This window comes from Nycticebus coucang, chromosome 5, assembly GCF_027406575.1.
Source record: "Nycticebus coucang isolate mNycCou1 chromosome 5, mNycCou1.pri, whole genome shotgun sequence".
NCBI classification, from domain to species: Eukaryota; Metazoa; Chordata; class Mammalia; order Primates; family Lorisidae; genus Nycticebus; species Nycticebus coucang.
In genome coordinates this window covers 37,427,292-37,451,004 of record NC_069784.1, presented here as the reverse complement: position 1 = coordinate 37,451,004, position 23,713 = coordinate 37,427,292, and the positions used below count along the sequence as shown (strand labels likewise).

The 23,713-nt window shown below is 38.8% G+C and overlaps 1 protein-coding gene across 5 annotated transcripts in view; it reads right to left on the bottom strand.

Annotated features, from left to right (window-relative positions):
• Nucleotides 1-23,713, bottom strand: part of NTNG1 (netrin G1) — a 351,684-nt gene that overhangs the window by 32,509 nt on the left and 295,462 nt on the right. For 2 of the 5 annotated variants that reach the window (XM_053592302.1, XM_053592298.1), the window contains 2 exons: nt 19,277-19,444; nt 13,744-13,878 (listed from right to left, as the gene is read on the bottom strand). The exons of the other annotated variants lie outside the window; for them this stretch is intronic. In XM_053592302.1, the coding sequence (XP_053448277.1) occupies nt 13,744-13,878; nt 19,277-19,444 (303 nt within the window). The remainder of the gene's footprint in view (nt 1-13,743; nt 13,879-19,276; nt 19,445-23,713) is intronic. 5 annotated transcript variants of the gene reach the window in all.

The following is a 23,713-nucleotide window of genomic DNA, read 5'->3' as shown; positions in this document are numbered from 1 at the left end:
ATCAAATATTAAACACTTTTAAATTGTATGGATGAAAGAAAACAAATAGGCTACTTGTTTAAGTTTTCATGATTTTTCTTATTTTAATATGATTTGGATGGGTAGAATACATAAAAAGTGATGAGGTGAGATATATATGAGTTTCTGCCCCTTATATGAGTTTTTCCAAGGTGTATGCATGCCCTTGATTTTCCATGAACACAAAGTGATAAAAAAAAAAAAAAACAAAAACACCACCACCACCATCACAACAAAAAAACCTTGGGCTTAGGGGTCAGCCCAGCCTAGGTTAAACTCCTCACCTAGAATCTCGTCCTCTGCTTCTCAAACTTTCCCATGCACGTGAATCACCTGGAGATCTTGTTAAAATGCAGATTTGTAAGTCAGGGGCCGGCCTGAGGTTCTGAATTTCTAACAAATTCTCAAGTGATGCTGACGCTACCAGTGGAAGAATCATGCTTTTAAGTTGAAAAGATCTACCTGACTTTGTGCAGGTGACATAAGCTTCTCTCAGGTCATTTTTCTGAAAAAATGGAGATAACTGCAGATGGGGTTTATCAAATTAAATAAGACTGTCAATGGTTTGTTGTAGTGCCCAGCACATAGCAGTTAAATTTAATAAACAGTGTCCACTACCACTACTATTACATAATGAGAACAGCTAATCTAGGACTTAAAATAAGTGACTAACTTTAGAATATTTCTAAGGTCCAAACTCAGATATAAAATTCTAAGATTTGTAGCTCAGAGATATCTACGCTCAGAAGAGCAAGCTGAAAAAGAGGCACTGGAAAGAAATTTTCTCAGATTCTGACAAGAGGAAGTTACTGCTGGACTTGAGACCCCTCTTGAACTGTCAACCCTTAAAGGGGAGGGATCACATGTCATTTATCTTTTGGTGCCAAAATTTAGCACAATTCCTGGCACATATGAGGACTTCAGTGTTAGACACATGATTGCGTGAATTAATGAATGGATACATGAGTGATTGAATGATTGAATGAAAAAGTCAATGTATTCGGTCAACTTGATAGCCAGCCTCATTTTCCAGGGAGCAGAACTCATAAAATTTAGTGACACTTTGTTAGGGAGCTCTTTCTATCACCTTGGTTAAACTGAATTCAGCAACAAAAGATGAAAGAAACACGGCTTGGCACCCGTAGCACAGTGGTTATGGCACCAGCCACGTGTACTGAGGCTGGCGGGTTCAAGCTCTGCCAGGGCCAGCTAACCAACAATGACAACTGCAACAACAACAAAAAAATAGCCGGGTATTGTGGCGAGTGCCTGTAGTCCCAGCTACTTGGGAGGCTGACACGAGAGAATCGCTTAAGCCCAAGAGTTAGAGGTTGCCGTGAGCTGTGATGACACTGCACTCTACTGAGGGCAACATAGAGAGACTGTCTCGCAACATTAAAAAAAAAAAAAAAGATGAAAGAAACAAAGATGGTTTGCCTGTAGAGTATAGTATGATCTGATCTCATTGCTGTATATGAACAAACGAATTGAACATGGTTGATTTAATCATGTTTTCTTAGATGTTTCTGTCAAATGAAGCACAAATTCCTCCATCCCAAGATTCTGGACTGTCTTTAGTAATAGCTTCACTTCAGAAATGTCAGAGTCTGATTTATTTAGATGGAATTCATTTATTATGTCTGTATGCAGTTTAGCATCTTTGTTGTAAAATCAGCAGCTTTAATTATGAGTTGAGTGGGAAAGAGCAGGGCTGCAATACCTTCGGAAAGAATGGTGTGTTAAAATCGCTTCATGTGGGCGCGAGTAAAGGCGGAGCCAGCACTATCAGAGAGAACGCAGTGACTGTGGCCAGTGACATGACACCACTAATAAATTGCTAAATTATGCTGGCAAGAAGCCCACCTGTGAACTCCCAGGCTTCGACTTTTTATGTTCAAAATCCATGTGAACAATGTAGTTGTCCATATTATTGATTTTCATGATAAAGACTATAGATCGACACACAGACTAAATTTATAGGGTCAACAATACTCACTAAAAAGAGGTCTGACTGTAATTCTTAAAGATAATCACATGAATGTTTCACCATTTTTGTCATTTGTCTCTAAGATACATGCCCATTTCCCCCCCAGAGTATGAGTTTAGAAAATAAAAAGACACTACAATACACAATTTTGATCCTACACTTTTGTAGAATAGGGGAATGAATATTGTTAAAAAACACCTATTAGTAAGTGATTCTGCTTTAAAATAAACATCCAGCAATGTTTGGCTAATCCTGACTGCTAGCTGCAAAGATGAGTCGGAGCATGAGGTTGGATACAGAGCAGATGAACCGTGCGTGGGGATGCATTTCTGTGGGGTATGTGCCAGTTCAAGATGAAATCCAACTTTATAGGAGTTTATGTCAAGATAATCAATTGCTCTACATTTATACAGGCCTTTCCCCTCACCTTGCAACAATGGGTAACTGCAGGTTATCTGCAATTTGTAAAAACAGAAAACTTTACAAAGATGGTATGAAAAACATACATGTGTTTAAATAGGAATAACATTATTCCTGTGGGTAATCCAGAATGTGCTGGGTTCAGTTGGTTCAGTCATACTCAAGCGGTGGTTCTCAACCTTCCTAATGCCGCAATGTATTTTCATTGTTAAAAAGGGGTCACGACCCACAGGTTGAGAACTGCTGCAAGAGAGAATTGGACAGAAAGCGTAAGGGTTCCCAGCACTGGCATACACTATTTGAGAATAATTACCTCCAATATTAAAGGCAATGGTAAAAACTTACATCCTTAACATATCCTGCATGTATTATTTTTTCCTGTGCCTTGGTGCAGCAGCCTGATATTATTATTGCAATTGTCTCTTAGTGAAGCTTTTTGCTGTTATTCAAGGTGACAGGCTCTTCCTGCAGAAGGCAATAGAATGATTTCTCACACCAACAGGAGCAATCCTGACCGTGTTATGGCCACCCTGACTTCTCTTTCATTAGTTGCTGATTGTACTAAATTGATGCTAAATTGGCTCGGCTGGCTCTTAAAGCCTTTAAGCAGTTGGCACTGACTATGTCTATGATCATGTCCTAGAAATTATATGGTCAAAGCCCTCATGTTTCTGGGAATCCTAACATTTTTCTTAAGGTCAGTTAAGGTCTTGTAAACATGAACTAGTTAGATCAGCTCCCTGTGATATCCACATCAAGACAGTGGACACATTTTAATGAAATGTATTTTTTTTTTCCTTATCTTCTCTCTGGCCTCCTGCCTCCTATTCTTTATTTAATGGGCCCTCTCTTTCTTCATCTCTAACTTGCTGTGTGAGTTAGGAAAAAATCATGGTGTGTAGGCCAAGCCCAGCCTGCCTCCTATTTATTAAGAACTAAGGATGGTTTACATATTTAAACAATTGAACAAAATCCAAAGAAAGATGATATTTCTTGACATGTGAAAATTATATGAAATTCAAATTTCAGTGTCCATAAAAAGTGTTTCATTGGGACATAGGCACTCATTCATCTAGGCATTGCCCATGGCTAATTTCCTGCTCTAACAGCAGAGTTGAGTAGTTGTGACAGAGACTGTACAGCCCACAGAGCCTAAAATAGTCACCATCTGGCCCTTTACAGAAAAAAAATTTGCCAACCCCTGGAATAAATCATCAAAGCTTCTGTCTCCACCTGCAAAGTAAAAGTGACAAAATCCCATAAAATGCCACAGCAAACTTGACTAGCAATAAACATTCACTAATAACTACTGTGCCACCTATCAGGTGTTTGAGTTATTAGAATTATCCTCTTTAAATTTCAGCTTTGCTATGTATAAAATAAGGAAAATAGTTTTACTCTCCTGTGCAATGAGGTAAGGCCTACATGTTCTCAACACATACAAAGGGCTCAATAAATAATTTTTATTATTTTAAAATGGTGATTATTATTTTCTCAGAAATCTGTCCATATGCAAATGGATCAATCCATTTGTGAGATTTTAGAATGGGAGAATTTCGGATCAAGAAGGAGTATTAGAATGTCTAAGCCCTTGCTAAGATTTCACGGAGAAGGCTGAGTTAGTTGACTAAACATTTCTTGGGGAGGTGGTAGCAGTTACACACAGAATCAAGATCCCTGGATCCAAATGCAAGGCTTGTTTTCACTTCACTATGTTGACTCCTAGTATTGAGATTTCAGGAATCTTCCCACTGTGATCTATCCATGACTTGTCTACCCCAGCATTCTGCTCTGATAGTAGGTGAGGACCCTTCACTTGAATGAAAACTTTCTTCTACAAGTTTCAAGTAAGGCAGCCTTTTTGCAACTGGAATAATTTTTACATTTAGACATTATCTTTATTGACGCAGCTTTACAAGATTTTGAGATTCTCTTTCTCAGACACACGCTCACACCTATGCTCATTAGCATACAAAAGAATGGCTCACAGTGAAACGCCATTTATGCTCTATCTAAAGTAAGGAAGAGCTTTAAATGTTGTATTTCCCCTTGGCCTCCCAATCATCTTATTACCAGATAGGACCAGACTGCTGCTTTGATTTGGGGCTACTAGCAGATAAAATTGTGCTTGCATTTTTCCATGAGCACCAGAATGTCACATCCCTGTTAAGCTTGGATGGTTGTGTGAAGTGAAATGGTAGACTTTGGGCATAGTTGTCATTCTCAATATTCTCTTAAAATAAAGGGTTCATTAGAATGGATTGCCAAGTAAACAGGCTAGTTGCCTAGCCGGGTCACAGCTGAGGCCCCTCTCTGAGCTGAGCACAGGATAAATAAAGAGGAGGCAAGAGGTACCTGGAATTGGTGTCTGGGCCATCACTCCTTGTAATTGTCCTGGGCTGAGCTTCAGCAATTCAGGAGCTGTGGATTTGAATGTATTTAGAATAAGATCCCACTGTGGAGGCCATGGAGAATAACTTGGAATCTGGCTCCATTGGTATGTGCCTCTTACGGCGGCTCTGAATGGAGCCATCCACATGTGAAGAGTTAAAGCACTTCCCACAGAGTAAGCCCCGACCATTCCCCTTCACTCACGGGGAGCCGCAGGTCCCTGATATGTTAGAGGTCCATGAGATTTTTCTAACTATCCTGAATGAAAGTTATGTTAACATTCAAGGGAAAATAAGACGGCAATGGAAAGCAATGGCCCTTCGCATGACTGAACGGTGTGGCATCTTCTGCTGAATCAAAAGAAATTTCACAACAGGGGGAAAGCCTGGGGTTTGCTCTTCTAGCTGACGAAATGAGCCTTTTTGCCCTCAGGAGAACTACCCAGCATATTTGTAATGCGTACGAATTGCTGCTTTCTCTCTTCTGTCTGCATAATATTTTCCTTTTAAAATTACCTCTGGGAGGCTCCTACTGGTTCTGTTTAAAGAGCACTTTCTTCCCACCCTTAGGAGTTGTACAACTGTAAGAATGAGTGCCATTTTCTGAGTATTTATTTTTCATCACCCTTATGTATGTGGTGTTTAGCAAAGGAAATGATACTGGTGTTCAAGTTGCTCTCAAGAAAATTAAAACCTTGCATTCAGCGATGCCATTCATTTTACTGCTGAGACCCACATGTACTGACAGAGAGAATAAGAGCCAATGAGGGGAATCATATGTCTAGTAAATGCAAATGCTGTCACGTATCACAGACACATCCATTTCAGCAACATGCTCCCTGTCAATGGATTCAACACGTGAGATCAGCTGGTGAAATGTGAACTGGACATTTTAATGTAACACAGCAAATAGGAAAAGACAGCAAGTAGAAACAACTGAAAAATTACAAGTTAGACTCAAGGTATTTGTCCAGGGAGGTATAACATTCGTCTCACAGGGGCAACTGAAAGCATCCTCTTAATGCCTTGATGATCACTAGTTGTCAGACCTGTAAAAGTTATTCTCATAAAAAAAAAAGAAGAGGAAGAGGAAGAAGAAGAGGAAGAGGAAGAGGAAGAGGAAGAAGAAAGAAAGAAAGAAAGAAAGAAAGAAAGAAAGAAAGAAAGAAAGAAAGAAAGAAAGAAAGAAAGAAAGAAAACGTCCTCTGACCTATAGTAGATAAATAGAATTGAGGACTAAGATAGGTTTTCAGTTTCCGACTTTTGGAAACCAACAGTGAAGACCCAGAACATGGCTAGTGAGAAGTGTGATCTAAGATTTGTGCGTAAAGAAAGACTAGTGTGTAGAAAGAAGGTAAGTGGACAAATAAAGTGGTTCTTAATTGAGGTGGGCACCTTCAAGATACCTTCCCTCTGCCCTGTGAGCTTGGTCTGAAGTCAGAGCAGGGGAGATGAAAAGGCTCTAAAGCCGTGGTTCTCAACCTTCCTAATGCCATGAACCTTTAATACAGTTAAAAGGGGTCGAGACCCATAGGTTGACAACCTCTGCTCTAAAGGCTTTTCCCTTCTTTGCCATTTCAGACAAAACTCTGCAGAAAGCATCACTCATAGAAGGCTGCTCAACTTCTTCTATTGGAGCTTCTCCAGAGTCTGGGGATATTGTCCTTACCCAGTGCCCTTCCTGTATTCTAGGCAGCTGGAGAGTGTAATTGTAGGAGAATGCTATGTTGAAACCCAACTCCCTCTTTCACCCATGGCCCCTGTTGTGTCTTTCTGAATGAGAAGTCTTCCTGTACTATTATATAGCCTTCCAAACACTAGTAGACATCTGTGACACGCCAAATCATATGTTTACTGAGCTGCTTCAACTCTGTTTCACATGAAAAAAGCTTCATCTAAGAGAGGACTCTCTTACATCACTGTCTGCTGTGTTAAGATGTTACTAAGCAGTGGACCATTGATATAGGCTGATTAGGACATGTTTTCATGGGACTCTCACCTCCTTTAATCCTTGCCAGCTTCTTTGCCACTCATGAGAGATGACTGTCTAGAACTGAGCTTGAATCTACGCTAAAAACCTCAACATCTTTGAAACTTCAACTTGAACTTTGTTCAAGTTTCCGCCACTTGAACTACTGTTACCTCTACACCATCTATAATTTTGCAATTTATTTTTTTAGCCTGAATTTGTAGCATGGAGTCCAGACTGAATTAATGGCTATCAAATCTTCAGGAGAAAGGCCTATGGTTAATTGAGTTGGTTACCTTAGAAGTCTCCCATTTTTTCTAGGTAGTCTATTAGGAATAATTCATGTTTTCACTAAAAAAAAAAAAAAATCAGTGATTGTATGTGTGTGCACATGTGTGTACACATACCCATTTTTAAAGGGTTCTTACATTCTACCCTTCCTACAAGAATATTCTAAATTTGTTTTGATGTCTGGGGAACCCCCTCTCATGATTTTAACAAGACGTACTGCCTTATGTGACACTGTCTTTGCATGCTAACAATAAGTGGTACCAGGAGTTCCCCTAACTGCTCTTCCATTCTTTTGGGTGAAGATATTCTCATCCATGCAAGTAAACAATGTTAGCAGAAATCTTAATATTTGAATTCATCCATTTAGAAAGATGCGGCATTTAAATTTTCTAATTTTCCTTTGGATGATGTACCATCCTCTAGTGGCCCAGCGCTCTGTAATATACCTTTTATATATAGTTTTTGGTCTTCACTGAAGACCGTTTCACTGTCTCTGCCTTCCAATGCATTCTACACACCTACATCATTCTTTCCTAACGCTTTTGTGCATTTTTTTAGAATTTTATGCTTTACCTTTGCCTATCTTCATTCCCAGCATGAGTTTCATTTCATCTCCATAAAATCTGCATATTTATCCCTGGGGAATAAAAGCTGGCATTATTGATGATTATTATGGTGGGAAGAATCTAATGGGTCCTCAAAGATGCTCACATCCTACTCCCCAGAGCCTGTCACCATACATGACAAGAGAGACTTTACAGGTATGATGAAATTAAAAACCTTGAGAAGGCATTATTATCCTAGATTATTTTTGTGTTCCCAATCTATTCAAATGGGCCCTTAAAAGTGGAAACCTCTCCCCTGCTGTGGTCAGAGAAAGAGGAGATGGTATAGTCAAACCATAGAGATGAAATGTTCCTGGTTTTGCAGATGGGACAAGGGGAGACATGAACAAAGGAATGCAGGCGGCCTCCAGAAGTCAGAGAAGGCAGACAAATGAATCTCCTGGAGAGCATGCAGAAGGGTCTCCCACTCTCTGACTACAGAATCAGAAGACAATAGATGTGTGTTGTTTTAAGCCACTGAATTTGTGGTAACTGGTTAAAGGATCAGTAGGAAATCATACGGTTGTCATGCCTGCTTTGGGAGAGGATAAATCTAAGCCATGAAGTTTGGTCCCCCAAACTTTCTCTTGTCCTTCTCATAATGATAAATATTCTCTCTCTCTCTTTTTTTTTTTAAAACTCTAGTGTGCTGCCATACCTGGTTTGATAGTTTCAGCAGGGTGTTTTCCCTATATTCCTCTCAAATGTAATTAAAAATCGTCATCATCAGGCTACTGAGCCTCCTGCTAAAGACACCTTTCCTGTTCTTGGTAATATGATCTCTTCCCAAACCCATCTTCTGATATTGTCCACGATGGTCCAACAACTGGATCCATCTCCTCCTCGTCATGTGGGCTTAGCTCCTGGTTTCCTAGAGCTCTGTCATCTTCCAAATCATAATATTTAATGTATGTCACCAAATTTTTTGACTTTAATTCAAATATGCAGACTATGAATTCTTCCAGAAGTGTCATTAGTAGTCACACAAGTTGCAAAAAGCTGGACAAGTGGTAGTGTCAAAAAACACTGCAGAACATTCCCATGCATCTTACATCCCCACTCCAGGGAGACAACACATTTCCTCCATGGCCTCATTACTCCTATCAGTGGCTATTTCCATCCTTCTAAACTAAAAGAATCACTAATCTTCTCTACAGCCATTCTTTTTGGTGTGGTAGCAAGTTAACAAGTGTCCCATTACTTCCCAATAGATGTTGACCCTCCACACTTCGTGTGAAGCTCAAAATGTTGCCTCCTCTTTAGAAAGGTTAAGTTTTATTCTCTGGGACTTGGCTATTGGTCCTTTTCTGATTTCAAAAATATATTCAAAATATATATAAAATATATAATATATATTTTTAAAATAATCTTCTCTTTCTTTTCACTGTCTCAGTCTTCTATTGGGCAACCTCCCCACTAATTTTTATTTTGCTAAGCCTCCTTGACATCTTTTTACTTTTGGGTTATGTCCTGGATTATTTGCTCCATGCAGTCTAAAGGTCCTTCCTTCTGGTGGTTTACAAGTGTTTCTCCTTACATATCGGTGAGACGAGCTTCTGTTTATGGAGTATGTAATCAGTGGCCCCTTTAGGTAGAAAGTCTGGTGATGAGCCTGAAGTTTTAAGTTTTTCCAGCTAAAGACACACAATTGCTTTTGGGGTCAACTTTGCTCCAGTCTCTTGAATAAGCCCTGCCTCTAATCAAGGGGCTTTTCAGAAACTCCAAGTCAACAGTCTGATGCTGTAATAGTGGCTGATCTTGCTGCAGGTAAGGCACTAACATGTACAATTAGATTTTGTACATGGATTCTTGCCTGTCAACATGTAATAATAAGGAAGGGCTTACCCCGTACCATGAGATCTGCATTCATTATTTTCTTCGAATGTTCACAATTACTGAAAGTGTTGGATCCTATTATTTCCTCCATTTTAGATGAAACACCAGGCTTAGAGAGGCCAAGTAATTTCTCCCCAGACTTGCAGTATGAAGTACATATGGGATTCAATCCCAAGATGAAGTGCAGATGGGGTTCCATCCCAGGAATGTGACTCCAGAGCCTACTCAAAGAGTATACTCCCTTTGTTCTACTCACAGGATGTGAATGACTGTGTCTGTACCTGGATCCTCTTTCTTTATATTTTATTCCCAATCCCATGTCCTTTTGGGCCTCAGTCCCACATTGGTCCTTTTGCCAGTCCTCTGGGGTAGGGGGAGATGGGAGCCCTAGGCTTTGATCTCTCGGACTCTCCCTCCAGGCCTCCCTGGCACTGCCTTCCTAAATGCCTGTTTATTCTCAGCTTGTCACTGCCGCTGTCTGCCCTGCTCTGCCACTGGTTTTTCTGCATGGCACTGACTTCTTATTGCCAGGTTAACACTTTACTACCCAGACTGTGGACAAGCCAAGGATGAGCTTAACTCAGGGCAAGCAGAAGTGTGTGTAGAGGGTAGGGAAGAAGCAGGAGAGAGACAGAGAGATTTATTTGAGGGCCCGAGTGTGTTCATATAAACAGAAACATGGGGGTGAAATGGAAAGAATATTAACTTACTAGAACCACCATGACACTGGAGCAGGTGGTGGAGACACGCGATTGTGGCAGGTGTCACCCTGTTGGCTGGAGCTTGGCGGTAGTCTAAGAGACAGGGGAAGGCACGCCAGGGTCTTGGTGAAGCAGCTATTACCTAACTGATAGAAAAATTCCTGTATTTTAACATAGAATGTTAGCCCCATGTGGGCAGGTCTGAGAGAAGGGAAAGAAGATTTAAGAGTGAAGGGAAAAAACTTCTGTGCTCAAAGGTGAGCATGAAACATGTCAAATTTATATAGCTAGCAAATCTAATCTCACCCCATTCCAGACCTTTCCTTTCTGAATAGCTAGAATAATCTTTCTAAAAACAAATCTGACCCTTTCAATCCTCTGCTTCAAGTCATACGATGGAGCTCACATCTTCTCCATTAGCTGATTCCCACCTGCCTCCCTTGCAAGGCAATACCTCTTAGCTTAGACTCCAGGAAGCCATCTAACCTGTCCCGTGGTTGTTGCTGCTTTAACTTCTTCCTTTCCTCTCAACCTCCCAACACACACATGCGCACAACACACACATGTGCACACACACCCTCCCAACACACACTGCTTATCCCTTTGTCATATAAACATTATTTGATATTGGGTGGCACCTGTGGCTCAAAGGAGTAGGGCACCGGCCCCATATACCAGAGGTGGCGGGTTCAAACCCAGCCCTGGCCAAAAAAAAAAAAAAAAAGCTATTTGATATTTCCAGAACATAGAGTATTAGCTCAACCACCTTTACCCAAGAGTTTGATCCTGAAAACTCCTACAAACTGTTCAGGACTTCACTTGCACCTCACTGCTCCGGGAAGCCTCGCTGACTGTCTAGGTTTTACCAATAAAGAGCAGGTACGTTCTTCTCCTGCAGCTGTGACTACCTTCTATCGTAACTGTGGGCCTACATTCCAGCCTCTCACTCCAGATGGTGACCTCCATATCCACATGTCCCCAGCAGCTGTCTCTTTCCATCCTTGTAGCACCTCCCATTAGTCCAATCCCTCGGTCACAGCAGGTACTCAGTCCACACTCAACAGCACAAACGCATTTTCTCCTGCCTCAGTGGGCCACATAGCAAGTGTGTGAGGTCCCAGAAGTGCGGCACCTCAGAGGGTCTCATGACTTGTACATCACACATATATCTCTCAGGTGGTAGAGGCAGGCTTGAATCCAGGCTTCTCATTCCAGAGAGAAAATCCTGATAGCACTGGCTGGGAGCATGGTGGGCTCATGCCTGTAATCCTAGCACTCTGGGAGGCAGAGGTGGGTGGATTGTTTGATTTCAGGAGTTCAAGACCAGCCTGAGCAAGAATGAGACCCATCCTCTACTACACATAGAAAAATGAGACCCGTCTCTACTATAAATAGAAAAATTAGCAGAGCATCATGGTGGCAGCCTGTACTCCCAGCTACTCAGGAGGCTGAGGCAAGAGGATCCTTTTAGCCCAAGAGTTTGAGGTTGCTGTGAGCTATGATGCCACAGCACTCTACCCAGGGTGACAGAGTGAGATTTTGTGTCCAAAATTTTTTTGGTAGCATTATATCATTTAATAATACTTCAATAATTAATACAGAAAAATTGGGCTAGGCCCTTTTTGGAATACATTTCCCCAGGGTAGGATTAATTTATTTTCCTCTCCAGAGTTCTGCCCTGATTATTACCCTGCAGGGGCCCAGTTGTCAGGTCTGGTGCATCTGCAACTGGACATGAGACTTTCTCTTTGATGTGTGTGTCTTTACCGGGAAGTCTCCTTATTCTTTATGCCTCCGTCTTGGGGCTGGTATTGAGCCTCCCTCTCTCTATTACTCCCTCTCTTCTCCTGACTGATGTCCTCCCTAGGCCTCGATGTCCATCTATTCCAGGAGTGACAGCCACCAACTCACCCAGACTTGTGCTTTCTGGGACAGTGTCGCATGTAGAGCTTAAAGCCCTGGCCCTATCTGGGGCTTACGTGCAGGCGTGCCGCCTCATTGCTGCCCGGGTGACTGTCTGTCAGTATGCTCCTCCAGCAGGACTGGAGGCCTTACCTCCCAGTGCCTGGATTCCATCCTAAACTCAACCTGCTTAGTGCCAAATTTTCAACTTATTGCCACAGTTCACTGCTTCCCTTGGCGTTTCACTCAGGCCTTATATTACCAAGAGGCGTAGCTGCCAGATGACCATATATATTCCACAAATAGCTGATAGAGTGCCTTCTATAATTTTCCATAGAATTTTATGTAGAAATTGGATCTAGGCAGTTGCTGCAAAATTTATCTTACAGAATTTATTACACAGAATATAGGAATGTTTTTCTTATTATGGTGTAGAAATAATATATAGTTTTCCATAGTCACTGGCTTTAGATATTCCTGCATGCTGACTTTTTATCAAGGGAAAAGAAAGCAAAAATAAGTCTAGGGCTGTGCTGTTCAATATGGTAGACACATGTGGCTATTAAGCCTCACAATATGGCCAGCCCTAATTGAGATGTTCTGTATGCATAAAAGACACTCTGACTTCAATAGAGTGTGACAAAGAAGAAAGCCCTTCTTCAATCATTTTGATATTAATCATATGTTAAAACAATGTTTTATAATTTTGGGTTATATAGATTGTTAAAATTAATTTCTTGTATTTCTTTTAACGTTCTTAATGTGGGTAAAAAAATGTCAAACATGACATGTGTGGCTTGTATTATTTTCTGCTGGGCTGTGCTGCTCCAGAAGATACGCCCTGAGATTCTTTAACATTAGTAAGTTAACGTAAGTATGGATGGAATGGAAGGTTGGTGCAGAACGTAAAGGCAGAAAAGATTATAAATGACAGAAGGAAGCTTCCTCCCTGATTTTTAAAATGTATGCTCCCTGTCCACACTCACATGCCACCTGCCTTGACAAGCTTTGAAGGAGACCTGATGATCTCCAGAGAAGTGAGGGTGAACCAAATGGCATTTGTCTAAGGCTCCCTGCATGGTGCCTAACCTCAGAGGCTTAAAATCAATATTGACTTTTGTCATTTATTTCACCCTGGCATTTAAATATCCCTTAGATTTATTACCTATAAGTTTTTGGTTAAGATTCAGTGATGGGTATGATAGCAAGGGTGGTAATAAGTTATGGAGAAATCATTTAATTTATGAACTCTGCAGCTCCAGGGTAGCTTTCAGTTCAAGAAATATATTAACCACATACACATCACCCTTCATTCTGCGGCGAGGCTTTCCAAGCTGGCTCCCTATTGTGCCACATAATTTATGGTCTGGCCAGGTACATGGATCTCCATACAATATTTCAATATAAGTTGCTCCAGCTATCAGACAGGATGGAGATGAGCTTCCAAGAAGTCAGCTGGACAGCTGATAGATTGCTCTCCCCGACATAGGCTGGGGCCTTAAGTAGCTTTAAAAGATTGTCAGTGGTTTGGGTCTTTTTCTGCTCTGAGAAGCTGCACGCACCGGCCTAGACAAGCAGACTCAGCCATGCTACAGCAGGCAGAGGGCAGCTCCCAGTTACTTACGTTGACAGCCGTAGTGCCAGGAATTTCCCGGCAGACACTCATCACACTTAGGCCCTGTTGTTCCAGTCTTACACTCACAAAATCCTGAGCCATTACAACGATCATGGATTGAGCCCAAAGGGTTACAATAACACTCTGTAGAAACAAGACAACACACAGGCTGGAGACACGTTCGCACAGCTTACAGGTTATCAACACAGGAGCGTCACTTACTTAAATGCATCGCTTACTTAAAGAAAGATGTCTACTAATGAAATGCTTCAGCAAATATGGCGATTTCAGGACCATTTGTTTATTTGCTCAGCCTTCCATGATATCATTTTTATGAGCTGGGAGGAAATCAGCTGAAAACTTCTAAGGAAATATAAGACATCATCCTTTTCACTGATAATAGATCACAATGTAGATTCCATTTGTTAGGGCATTTTTAGATGGTTTAATGAATACCATGAGAAGTTTGTATATCAAGGATAAATCAATATGCCATCAGTGTAAAATCGGTTTTAAATTATTCAAATGGCCTTAGCCATTACACTCAATATTTGAGAACTGCTGAACATTTTAAAAGTGCAGTATGCATGCACTTTGCTCCTTCCAAGGTGGTTTTACTTGATGATTTGGGACAGCACCTTAACTGATTTATGTACATATTGCCCTGTGATGAGCCTTTAGAAGTTGCGTTGGGTAGACATGTGAGGACGGCTTTTAGCCTGCCTCAATTAGCCATCATGAAAAAGAAAAATATATTTTGTAATCTCAAAGAAATTTCCACATAGGAATAATTTGAGATGTGTAATTTTCATTATAATGTCTGCTGGGAGAAGAATACAAATGCCTGTAATGAGAAGAAAATATAATGTTTTTTTGAATTTTGTTATTGGTATATAGGCTATTTTTATTCATGAAGCTCTATTTTGCTTAAAACTTGAACCAGAAATGGAAATTCTAGATTTCCAGCAGCTTGAAAAATAAAGCAGGTAGTTTGTAGTTCTGGGGATTTTGGGGGCCAATATTACTTCTCTGTCTCTAGTTTTCTTTATTCTAAAATGGATCCAGTAAGAGGTTCCCTTGCAAAAAACTGAACAAAAATCATACCAATAAACCAACCAACCAACAAGAAAACTGAGAACTTAGCTTAATGTAATCAGGTTAGCGCCTTAGGATCCCAACAGGGATTCAGGGTGTAGCATGATAGAGGGTCCAGGCATTCAACTCCCACTTTGTGCCATGAAGACTAATTAGTTTCTTCAAAGAATGTGGGGTGTCTTCGAATTATGATACATTTCATGTTAATTAGGTTAGGTTTTGAGCTCAGTGGTCTTAGAAAACAAACATTTATAAGAGTAATAATGATGTATGTAGGTCAAAATAAAACTCAATAAACTTGAAAATGCTTCTCCCTTTCCTGGCACTGTTTGTACTTAATAGCTAGGGTTTTATTTTAAGTTGACATTTTTTTCTATTTTAATGTGTGTGTGTGAGAGAGAGCTTTTCAAGAATATTTAAAAATAGTAATTTTGTTACAGCTTTCCATGTTTGTCTGTATATACCACAAGTTTGTATCTACAGTAAAAATTGTAATATGTATTTTACTATTTAAAGTGTGTAAGTGGAAACTGAATCACTAACATTCTGTAAGCTAGGGAGGGCATTGATATCTGGGTTTTCATATGACTTTAGTCAATGAGCCTATAACAATTAATTAGTATAAGGTTTTAGATGCCAAATTATAAGCAAAAGTAAAAAAACAAATGAAGCCATAGTATATTTCAGTCATCATAGGATAAGGTTGTATGTGTAGTGTTGCCCACACAGTCCTAAAAATGAATCACAGGGTAGGGTGTGGCCTTCCGTTAAGCTTATAAAACAAATAATTTGGTTTTAAAAAATGTCATTTATGAAACTGTGATCAATGGCAGACATTGGGGTAATGGAAATGCCTTGGAAGATCATATTTTCTTCCACGCAACTAGGAAGAATATGTGGGACTGTTAGATTACAAAACAACATGAAATACTTTGGAAGCCAGCTGCTCGGGAGGCTGAGGCAAGAGAATCGCGTAAGCCCAAGAGTTAAGAGGTTGCTGTGAGCCGTGTGACGCCACGGCACTCTACCCGAGGGCAGTACAGTGAGACTCTGTCTCTACAAAAAAAAAAAAAAAAAAGTTATGCTGCAACTGATTTAAAGGTACTTAAAATGCTTTTAATTTTTTTTTTTCTATTTAAGTTACCTCTGATTATCTGATGTTGGGATTCAAGGGGAATTAAAAATAATACAACATAACTTTGCGATATGTTTAGCAGCAACTGCTGAACCCCACATTTCATTCTGATTCAAAGGTTGATAGCAGCATTATTAACAGTGATTACCCAAGGTCATGAACCACATATCCGCTGACATCCTGCCTAATGCTCAAGTTTATATGAAACAGAAGCATGCAAGGATGTCATCTTCATGTAATTGCAGGGTAATTACATGCGTCTTTGGAGACATGGTTGTGTTTGGAATTTGCATGAAAAATGGATAAATTCATGAGTAACCACAAAATAGCAATCAGTGTGGCAACATGGCACAGTCAACTGCATTTTATATTTGCCACAATATAAAATGATGCAGGTGTTTTAAAATATGTATTTCAACACAGAGCCTATGTTTTGTCTAAGTTATGAGCTATTTCTTCACAGCCAGGGTGGTAAATTTTATTGCCAATTGTTAAATTGGCACAATTGGCAAAGTGCCTTTTTTTTTTAATTTAGAAGATACTTAGATGACATTCAAAATTTCCAAGATTAATACCTTATTCTGTGAAAATTAATTGAGTAAATATCCATTCATTTTCATTAAGGCTTTCTGTACAAAATGGTATTAAAATTAATTCTCAATTATTTGTGGCTTATCCTCTCAGATTTAATACTCAGTCCTGCCTCGAGCCCTGTAGAGAAGCTTACATGTGGAAAATAGTGAATTGACGCATGCTGTCTCATGGGGCAAGACTTGGGAATAGAGCCTCAGCCTTTCGATGGCCCTAAGAGAGCAAACTCCACCCTTAGCCCTGTGTACAGGCAACCTCAATATCCCTGCCCTTGGCCCCTCAAGTGGGAAAAGTGCACTCAACAACAGTTTTAGGAAACCACTATTGATTGCAAGTATATAAAGACTAAAGGTAAAAGATAGAATTCAGAACATACTGGACAGCCAAATTTTTTCAGTTTATTCTTTAAAAATAATTTTCCCCTTTAGTAAAAGAGCAACAATTCAAGAAATCTTATTATGTGAGGGGATATGTAGTTAATTTTCACAGTGCCTAAAATGCTTATCTTTGCGCTTACCAAGCATTTTACTTGGTTTGACGACTATAAAATACTAAATATAAACATGTTTGCCTTGATAAAATAAAATTTTCCAAAGGTCTATAATTTTAATTGACAAATATTCTAGAAATGGCGTACAAAACTGTTCTTGATTTTTTTAAAGTTGAATATAAAAATGGATATTAAGGTTTCCATATTTTTCTGTAACTTATGTGATTTAAAAGACAAAAGCTGAACAAGCCATTTTCTAGCATTTTGGCTAAGCAAACATAAATTTACAACAGAACTATAGCTATTAAAACTGGATAGAAAGATGAAGATTTGGAGTTAATGGTTTACTTTGGGACTGGAAAAAGGTCAAACTTCATAAAAACATAATACTCTGAATAAAACATATTGGGATATGGTTACATTACCTGCCACAAGATAATTTATGGAATATACTCTTTTAAGGTCTTTTAAAAAAATTATTTAAAATAATATTACATATCTTAAAACATTTTAATCTTATGTATTTTATAAAAATGGTTAGATTTTATTCCTATTTATTTTACCTTTTCTGTTGTTTCCATATTTATATCATGACATTTATATGTTTTTACAAATGGCATTCAGTGAAATGTACTCTGCATTCAAAATTCAGCTACACATCTTTGGGTTTTTATTAATATCCTCAAGTGTTATGAAGGCAACTGAACTCCTGTTCATAAGCTCATAGTAGAATTGCTGTTGTCAGCCAAAAAGCATACCATAAGTAAAATTCTGACAAGCTTAGCTTTGCTAATTGTGTCAGAGTGGTTGAGAAAAAGTGGTTAAGTTTTGAAGTCCGGAAACCCTTTGCTAACGCTGTTTGATGTGAGCTAATCTGCCATACTTTTCTCAACTAGAAGACAGGGAAAATTATCGGTGTAATACTTACCCCACTGTTGTGTTAATAATCCTGCTTTGACTCAATGGCTTACCTAGGGCACAGAACTATTCAACTGCAGACTGAGATTTGAACTCAGTTCTCCAGACTCTAAGTCCAGTACTTTCTCCACTAACTCACAAATAATAAATAAGAAAAATGAAAAATAGAAAATACTGTAGACACATACAGTATTATATATACTTGTCCCAATTTAATTAGGAACACCTTTGCAGCTATTTTATATGCCCCTTGGAGAGAAGAATAATCCTAGAAATATAGATTAGTTGGATTCCTTCTGTTTGATAAAAAGATCCTTGCCATTTTTCAGCTTGTATATTCTATCGAATGTGGTCTACAAGTGAAAATTCTACCTTTAAAATGTATTGCCTCCATAGCTACCTATCGTGGTAACAGACATAGATCATTCAGCATTTCAAATATATGCATTTCTTCAGAGTAAATTATGAAATGAAATTCCATTTATTTTTTCATTTTTTCCATTGGCCTCCCATTTTGAAGGACAGGTTCTATTATATAAAAGGTAGGAGAAGATTTTCAGGGTGGGAAAGATACCTGGTCCCCCCAGGGAGACAGAAGTAGTAGTCATTAGCAGTGTGGCAAGGGACTGTGTATAAGGAATCCTTGTGGATTTGAGGCTTATGTGCCTTGGAAGCTTAGAGAATTAATTGCCAGGAAAAGTTTTAAGAAATTACTCCTCCTTTCGGGGGATATAAGAAAATTCAGTAAATGGAATTTCATTACTATGAATGGGAAAGTCAGGCAAACTTCTACATTACCAGTTGCTAGCTGCTTTCAATCCCAAATGGCAACATTTTTAATCCTTCAATACTTGTTGGTCACCAATTGCGTGCAAGAGTTTGTACCCCAATTTTTCATATCTGTAATTAAATCCCGCATAATGAGTTTCCACTTTGAAAGGTGAATGTATAATTTAAGGCTATAAGATCAATTTGAAATTATCAGGTTTTAAAATTTCATGCAAACACAAAAACAAACAAACAAACAAACAAACCAAAAAGAAAAAGGAAGGAAGAAAGATAATTCTTCATCTCCTAAGCACAAATTCTCAGATCAACATCTTTAAAACAACAACAACATAAGGGTTCATAATGTAATTCCCAACTATGATTTCAATGAGTTCAAGTGAATTTTAAGTCTACCACAAGGACATTTGCTCCGTTGCAAAAGTTCATTATGGCTCAGCGGTGCAAATCACCAGCCTCTACACCCTACATAGCTCCCCCTAGCTCAAAGGGCACAGAGCAATAGCTGAAATTATAATGGAACTGACCTATGCACACATTCTCATCGTCCAGCTGTGCAGAAGCGTTTCTGAAGTAGCCCAGCCTGCACAGCTCACAGTGCTGCCCTCTAGTGTTGTGTTTACAGCTCACGCAAATGACCGTATTTAGCAGATCAATATAACTGCATCGATTGGAGTGGCCGAAGCATTCGCAGTCTTGCAAGGAAGAACAGAAATGTATACCGAGTGTAGACAGTAGCAGAGTAATACCACACTGCATGCTTGGATGAAATGCGAGATGGAGAAAAGATGGTGGAATGGCATTATATATATGTATGTGATTCAACATGACACATGGTGACAACAGGTGGTCATGACTGGCATGGAAGTAGCATCTGTTTCAAGCAGGAAAGAAAGGTCGGACATTCAGAACATGACTGAAGATTGTGAACACGACTAAATTCTTGGCAAGCAAGATGAACAGAAGCATTTGCAGGTGTACACCTTTTAAAATTTGGGAACTCTCATTTTCCATTGATGCAAAAGTCTACTTTTTGCACGTGGGGTAATTTATTGTCTTTGCATCCTTTCCATTTTCTTTCCATATTTCTAGCCTTAAAAAGGTGGGAAAGAGGAATGTGAGCATTGAGGGTATGAGTCTGCCATCACCACGGCTCCTCTGACTCATGATTGCTCGTCAAGACACTAACGCATTCAGGGTTTCATAGATGTCATGGCAAATTAGACAGAGATCTAGACAACTCAACAGTTCTTTTGTTTTTTTCCCCCTCAATGACAAGAGAAGAAGATCTCTTTCTTAGGCCTTCCTTTAGGCCAAATCTGCTTGTGTATGTGTGAGAAAACACTTCTTTTTTTAAAAAGAAGATTATTTGTATGAGAAAAAGGGCTCTTAAAATTTCATTTTCCAACTGTCAAATTAAGTTTCAAATAGAGTCTGTTAGAAAATAAGGCAGCTGCCCTAACTGTAACCTCAGCATTTTTCCCCCTTAGTTTCTCTACAATATTAGATGTGCCTCTGAGGTTTATGAGTGATGGTGGTTAAGAACTAGACAGGGAGATGAGGAGGATGAGGGTAGTTGGAAAATGCTGGACGGTGACCAGACTTCCTTTTTCTTGCACCTCCATTAAAGTAAGACATTGTCAATCTCATGCAACGTTTTTAAAAGAACTGTTAAATACAAAGCACATGTTTGTAGAAATAATTATCAAATCAAATAGGGGAAAAAAGCATGAGGGATAACTAGGTAGAAAATCAAGTTTGTTGTTTTGAAATATGGGGATTTGTGTTATGGAAAATTAGAAGAAAGGTGAATCATGATATGGCAACCTATAACTATCTAAGAATACTTTTCTCATTAATATCTAGATTTTATTTTATTCCACCAGGAAGCCAAGCACCATCATTATTTGAATCCATTCATTCACTCATTCAATAAATATTTTATTGAACTGATCTACTATGTGCCAGGAACTAGGCTAGGTGCAGTGTTACAATTTGAACCAGGTAAAATTTAGGGAAGATGATGTTTTGATGACCAAAGTAAAGACTATGTGAGTGTTATCAAGGAAGGAAGAATAGGAGATGTGACTAAGGTTAAAAAAAGCCTTAAAAAATTAATATTCTACCATTCATCAGAAAAGTATTAATTTATTAGAGAACTGAGAGCTGACGTCAAGATCCTGATGGAATGAAAACAACTTTGGTTAGGAGAAGAGGAGGACACTGGAAAGGCTGGAGAACAAAAGGCAGCCAAGAATAGTGTCAGCAACTTGGGGATCCTAGTTCCTTAAGAGAAAGGCAAGAATGCGGGAGGATCCTGAAGCCACGCCACTTCCTTTGAGGTCAGTTGTACTACCCTGCATCTGTGTGGGATAGGGGTGGGGGTGAGGGTAGGGGAGAAGCTAGAGGAGGAAGGAAAGTCTTGGGCAACAGATGCTGTAACATTCCATTCAGTGTAGGAGATGGAACAAGAAAATACCCAAATACATTTAGCAGTTAAGGTATGCGAAGTTAATAACAGCACCAATAATAACAGAGTTACAGTTTGCTAACTTAAATTCTCTTGGAAAACAACAAGCATTTCACTCCAATCCATGATACCTCCCTGAGTTACAACTTGTTTACACTGCCATTTCTGACTCCTCAGCAGATTAGAAAGGCTTCTAGAATCTTCCTTGGTTGAGAGTTTGAAACAAAGAGTATCTAGTTTGGCCTAGACACTCCTGGGACCAGCAGATGCAGGAAGGAAACCCAAGGCTCTGAACCTAACTGCTTCCTGAGAACCTCTCCCGAGCTGCCTGGAATTCTCTAGAAGGCAGTAACAGCCTTGTCCTCAGGTTGCTCCTTTAGCAGAGATGGCTTCATGGTTGACCTTCGGGTTTCTCAGCCTATGTGGCCCTTGGTGCACCTAATTCAATTAAGCCAGCTATCCTCCAAAAGATTTTTATCTGTAAGCACTCCTTTTAGCACCTCTTTAGAAGTACAAAAGAGCTTGTTGTCCAGAAGCTTATTTAGTAGGTAAGAGAATAGGTGCTCAGATAACTAGAAAACAAAACAGTGACACAAAGCAATCGATGTGGAAGAAGAAATTCATTTAACTTGAAGGAATTAGGAAAAGTGTCCTGTAGGACTTGTACCTGAATCTTCCTTGAGGGCCAGAAGAGTTCATCTTTTAAAAAAATAGGGGCAATGAACATTTTGGGTGAAAGGAATAAAGTAAATAGTACACAAAGTCTTGGAGTTGGGGAGATGTAGAGAATAAAGATGAAGATCTTTCTTAATATGATCCCTTTGTAGGCATTTAAAGAATTCTTAATGCCCCAGAACCACATGCATGGCTTCATTTGACAAAGCTTTATCCAAGAAAAAACAAAACAAAACTGTATCTCTTAATTCAACTTGTTAATATATGTTGTTTGGGATATTGCATCCTTGTTTATAAGTGAAATATGTTTGTAATTTCCCTTTATAATAATATATTTTTTCCAATTTTATTATTAGGTTTATCCAGATGAACTAGAATGATTTTGAAGTATTTCTTCTTTTTCTATTGTCTATAAGATTTGGCATGATCTTTTTTGAAATTATATTCTATTTTTTATTTGTAAATATTAGTTGTCTATTTTTTGAGACTTTGGGGAAAAAAAAAGGAAGAAGTTAACTGATGACTCCATACTGAACCTCAGAGTCAAAGCATTCTATGATAGACATACTTTTATCTGACAATGTGAATGTTACTTTTTTGCATTATTATTATTGCTCAATATTTCATTGCAGCAATCATCTGAATTCTTTTCTGAATGTATTTATCTTTGTTCGTTCCTTACAAGGTTTTTGTTTCTAGTCCTTATCTTAAACATTGCTATTAAATTTTAAGCCTTTTTAATTCTGTGAAGGCAAAAAGTGGAAACCAAATAAACACATGTATATGTATAGAGAAAATAAAAAAAAAATCTATATGATATTCAAATTCAATACTTTTCAAGTCCCAATTCATGAATCTCCATGGACATGTCAAATGTCACTGTTGGGGCTTGGCACCTGTAGCACAGTAGTTACAGTGCCAGCCACATACACTGAAGCTGGTGGGTTCAAACCTGGCCTGGGCCAGCTAAACAGCAATGACAACTGCAACAAAAAATAGCCGGGCGTTGTGGAAGATGCCTGGTCCCAGCTACTCAGGAGGCCGAGGCAAGAGAATCACTTAAGCCCAAGAGTTGGAGGTTGCTGTGAGCTGTAACGCCACGGCACTCTACTCGAGGTTGACATAGTGAAACTCCTTCTCAAAAAAAAAAAAAAGTCATTGTTGCTACTATTATTTGACTTTAATAAATAGTACACATTTCTGTGATAACAATAATTCCTTATATGTGGGTCTGGTTTGAAAACTAATATTTTAATTTTGATAGGAAAAGTTAAATACATAAGAAACCATACTCAGCTAAACATACAATATTATAAATTTAATTTAGAAGACAAATGAATATTTAAAATGTTTTACAGGCATTAAAATGTTTTGTAATCTGGAAAATAAAAATAATAACTTCATTCTTTTAAGACTTCTAGAAGTCTTCTGAGACTTTGGTAAAGCTGCCTTCTCTGGCCGTGATACGTTTGGGAATATAAAATGAGAAAAAGATCTTTGGAAGTGATTTGAAAAACATACGAGTATTATATGCCATTTCAAATATGCTTATTAAACTGCCATTTCAAATACATTTATTAAACTGCTGTATTATTTTTCAGTTTTCTATTAATTTACCATTATTTTTTATTTTTTTGACTATTAAGGGATTTTATTTTTAAGTATGTATTCCATCCTTAAAAAAGAATCCCAAGATTTTTCCTCCTGTGTGTTTTCTTCTTGCTTCCTCATGGTCTATGATGCCAGGTGAAGTCGTCAGTACAGCGAAACCAGACTGATGGGATGGGAGCAGATCGTTCTGCCATTTTTTTAGACCTCC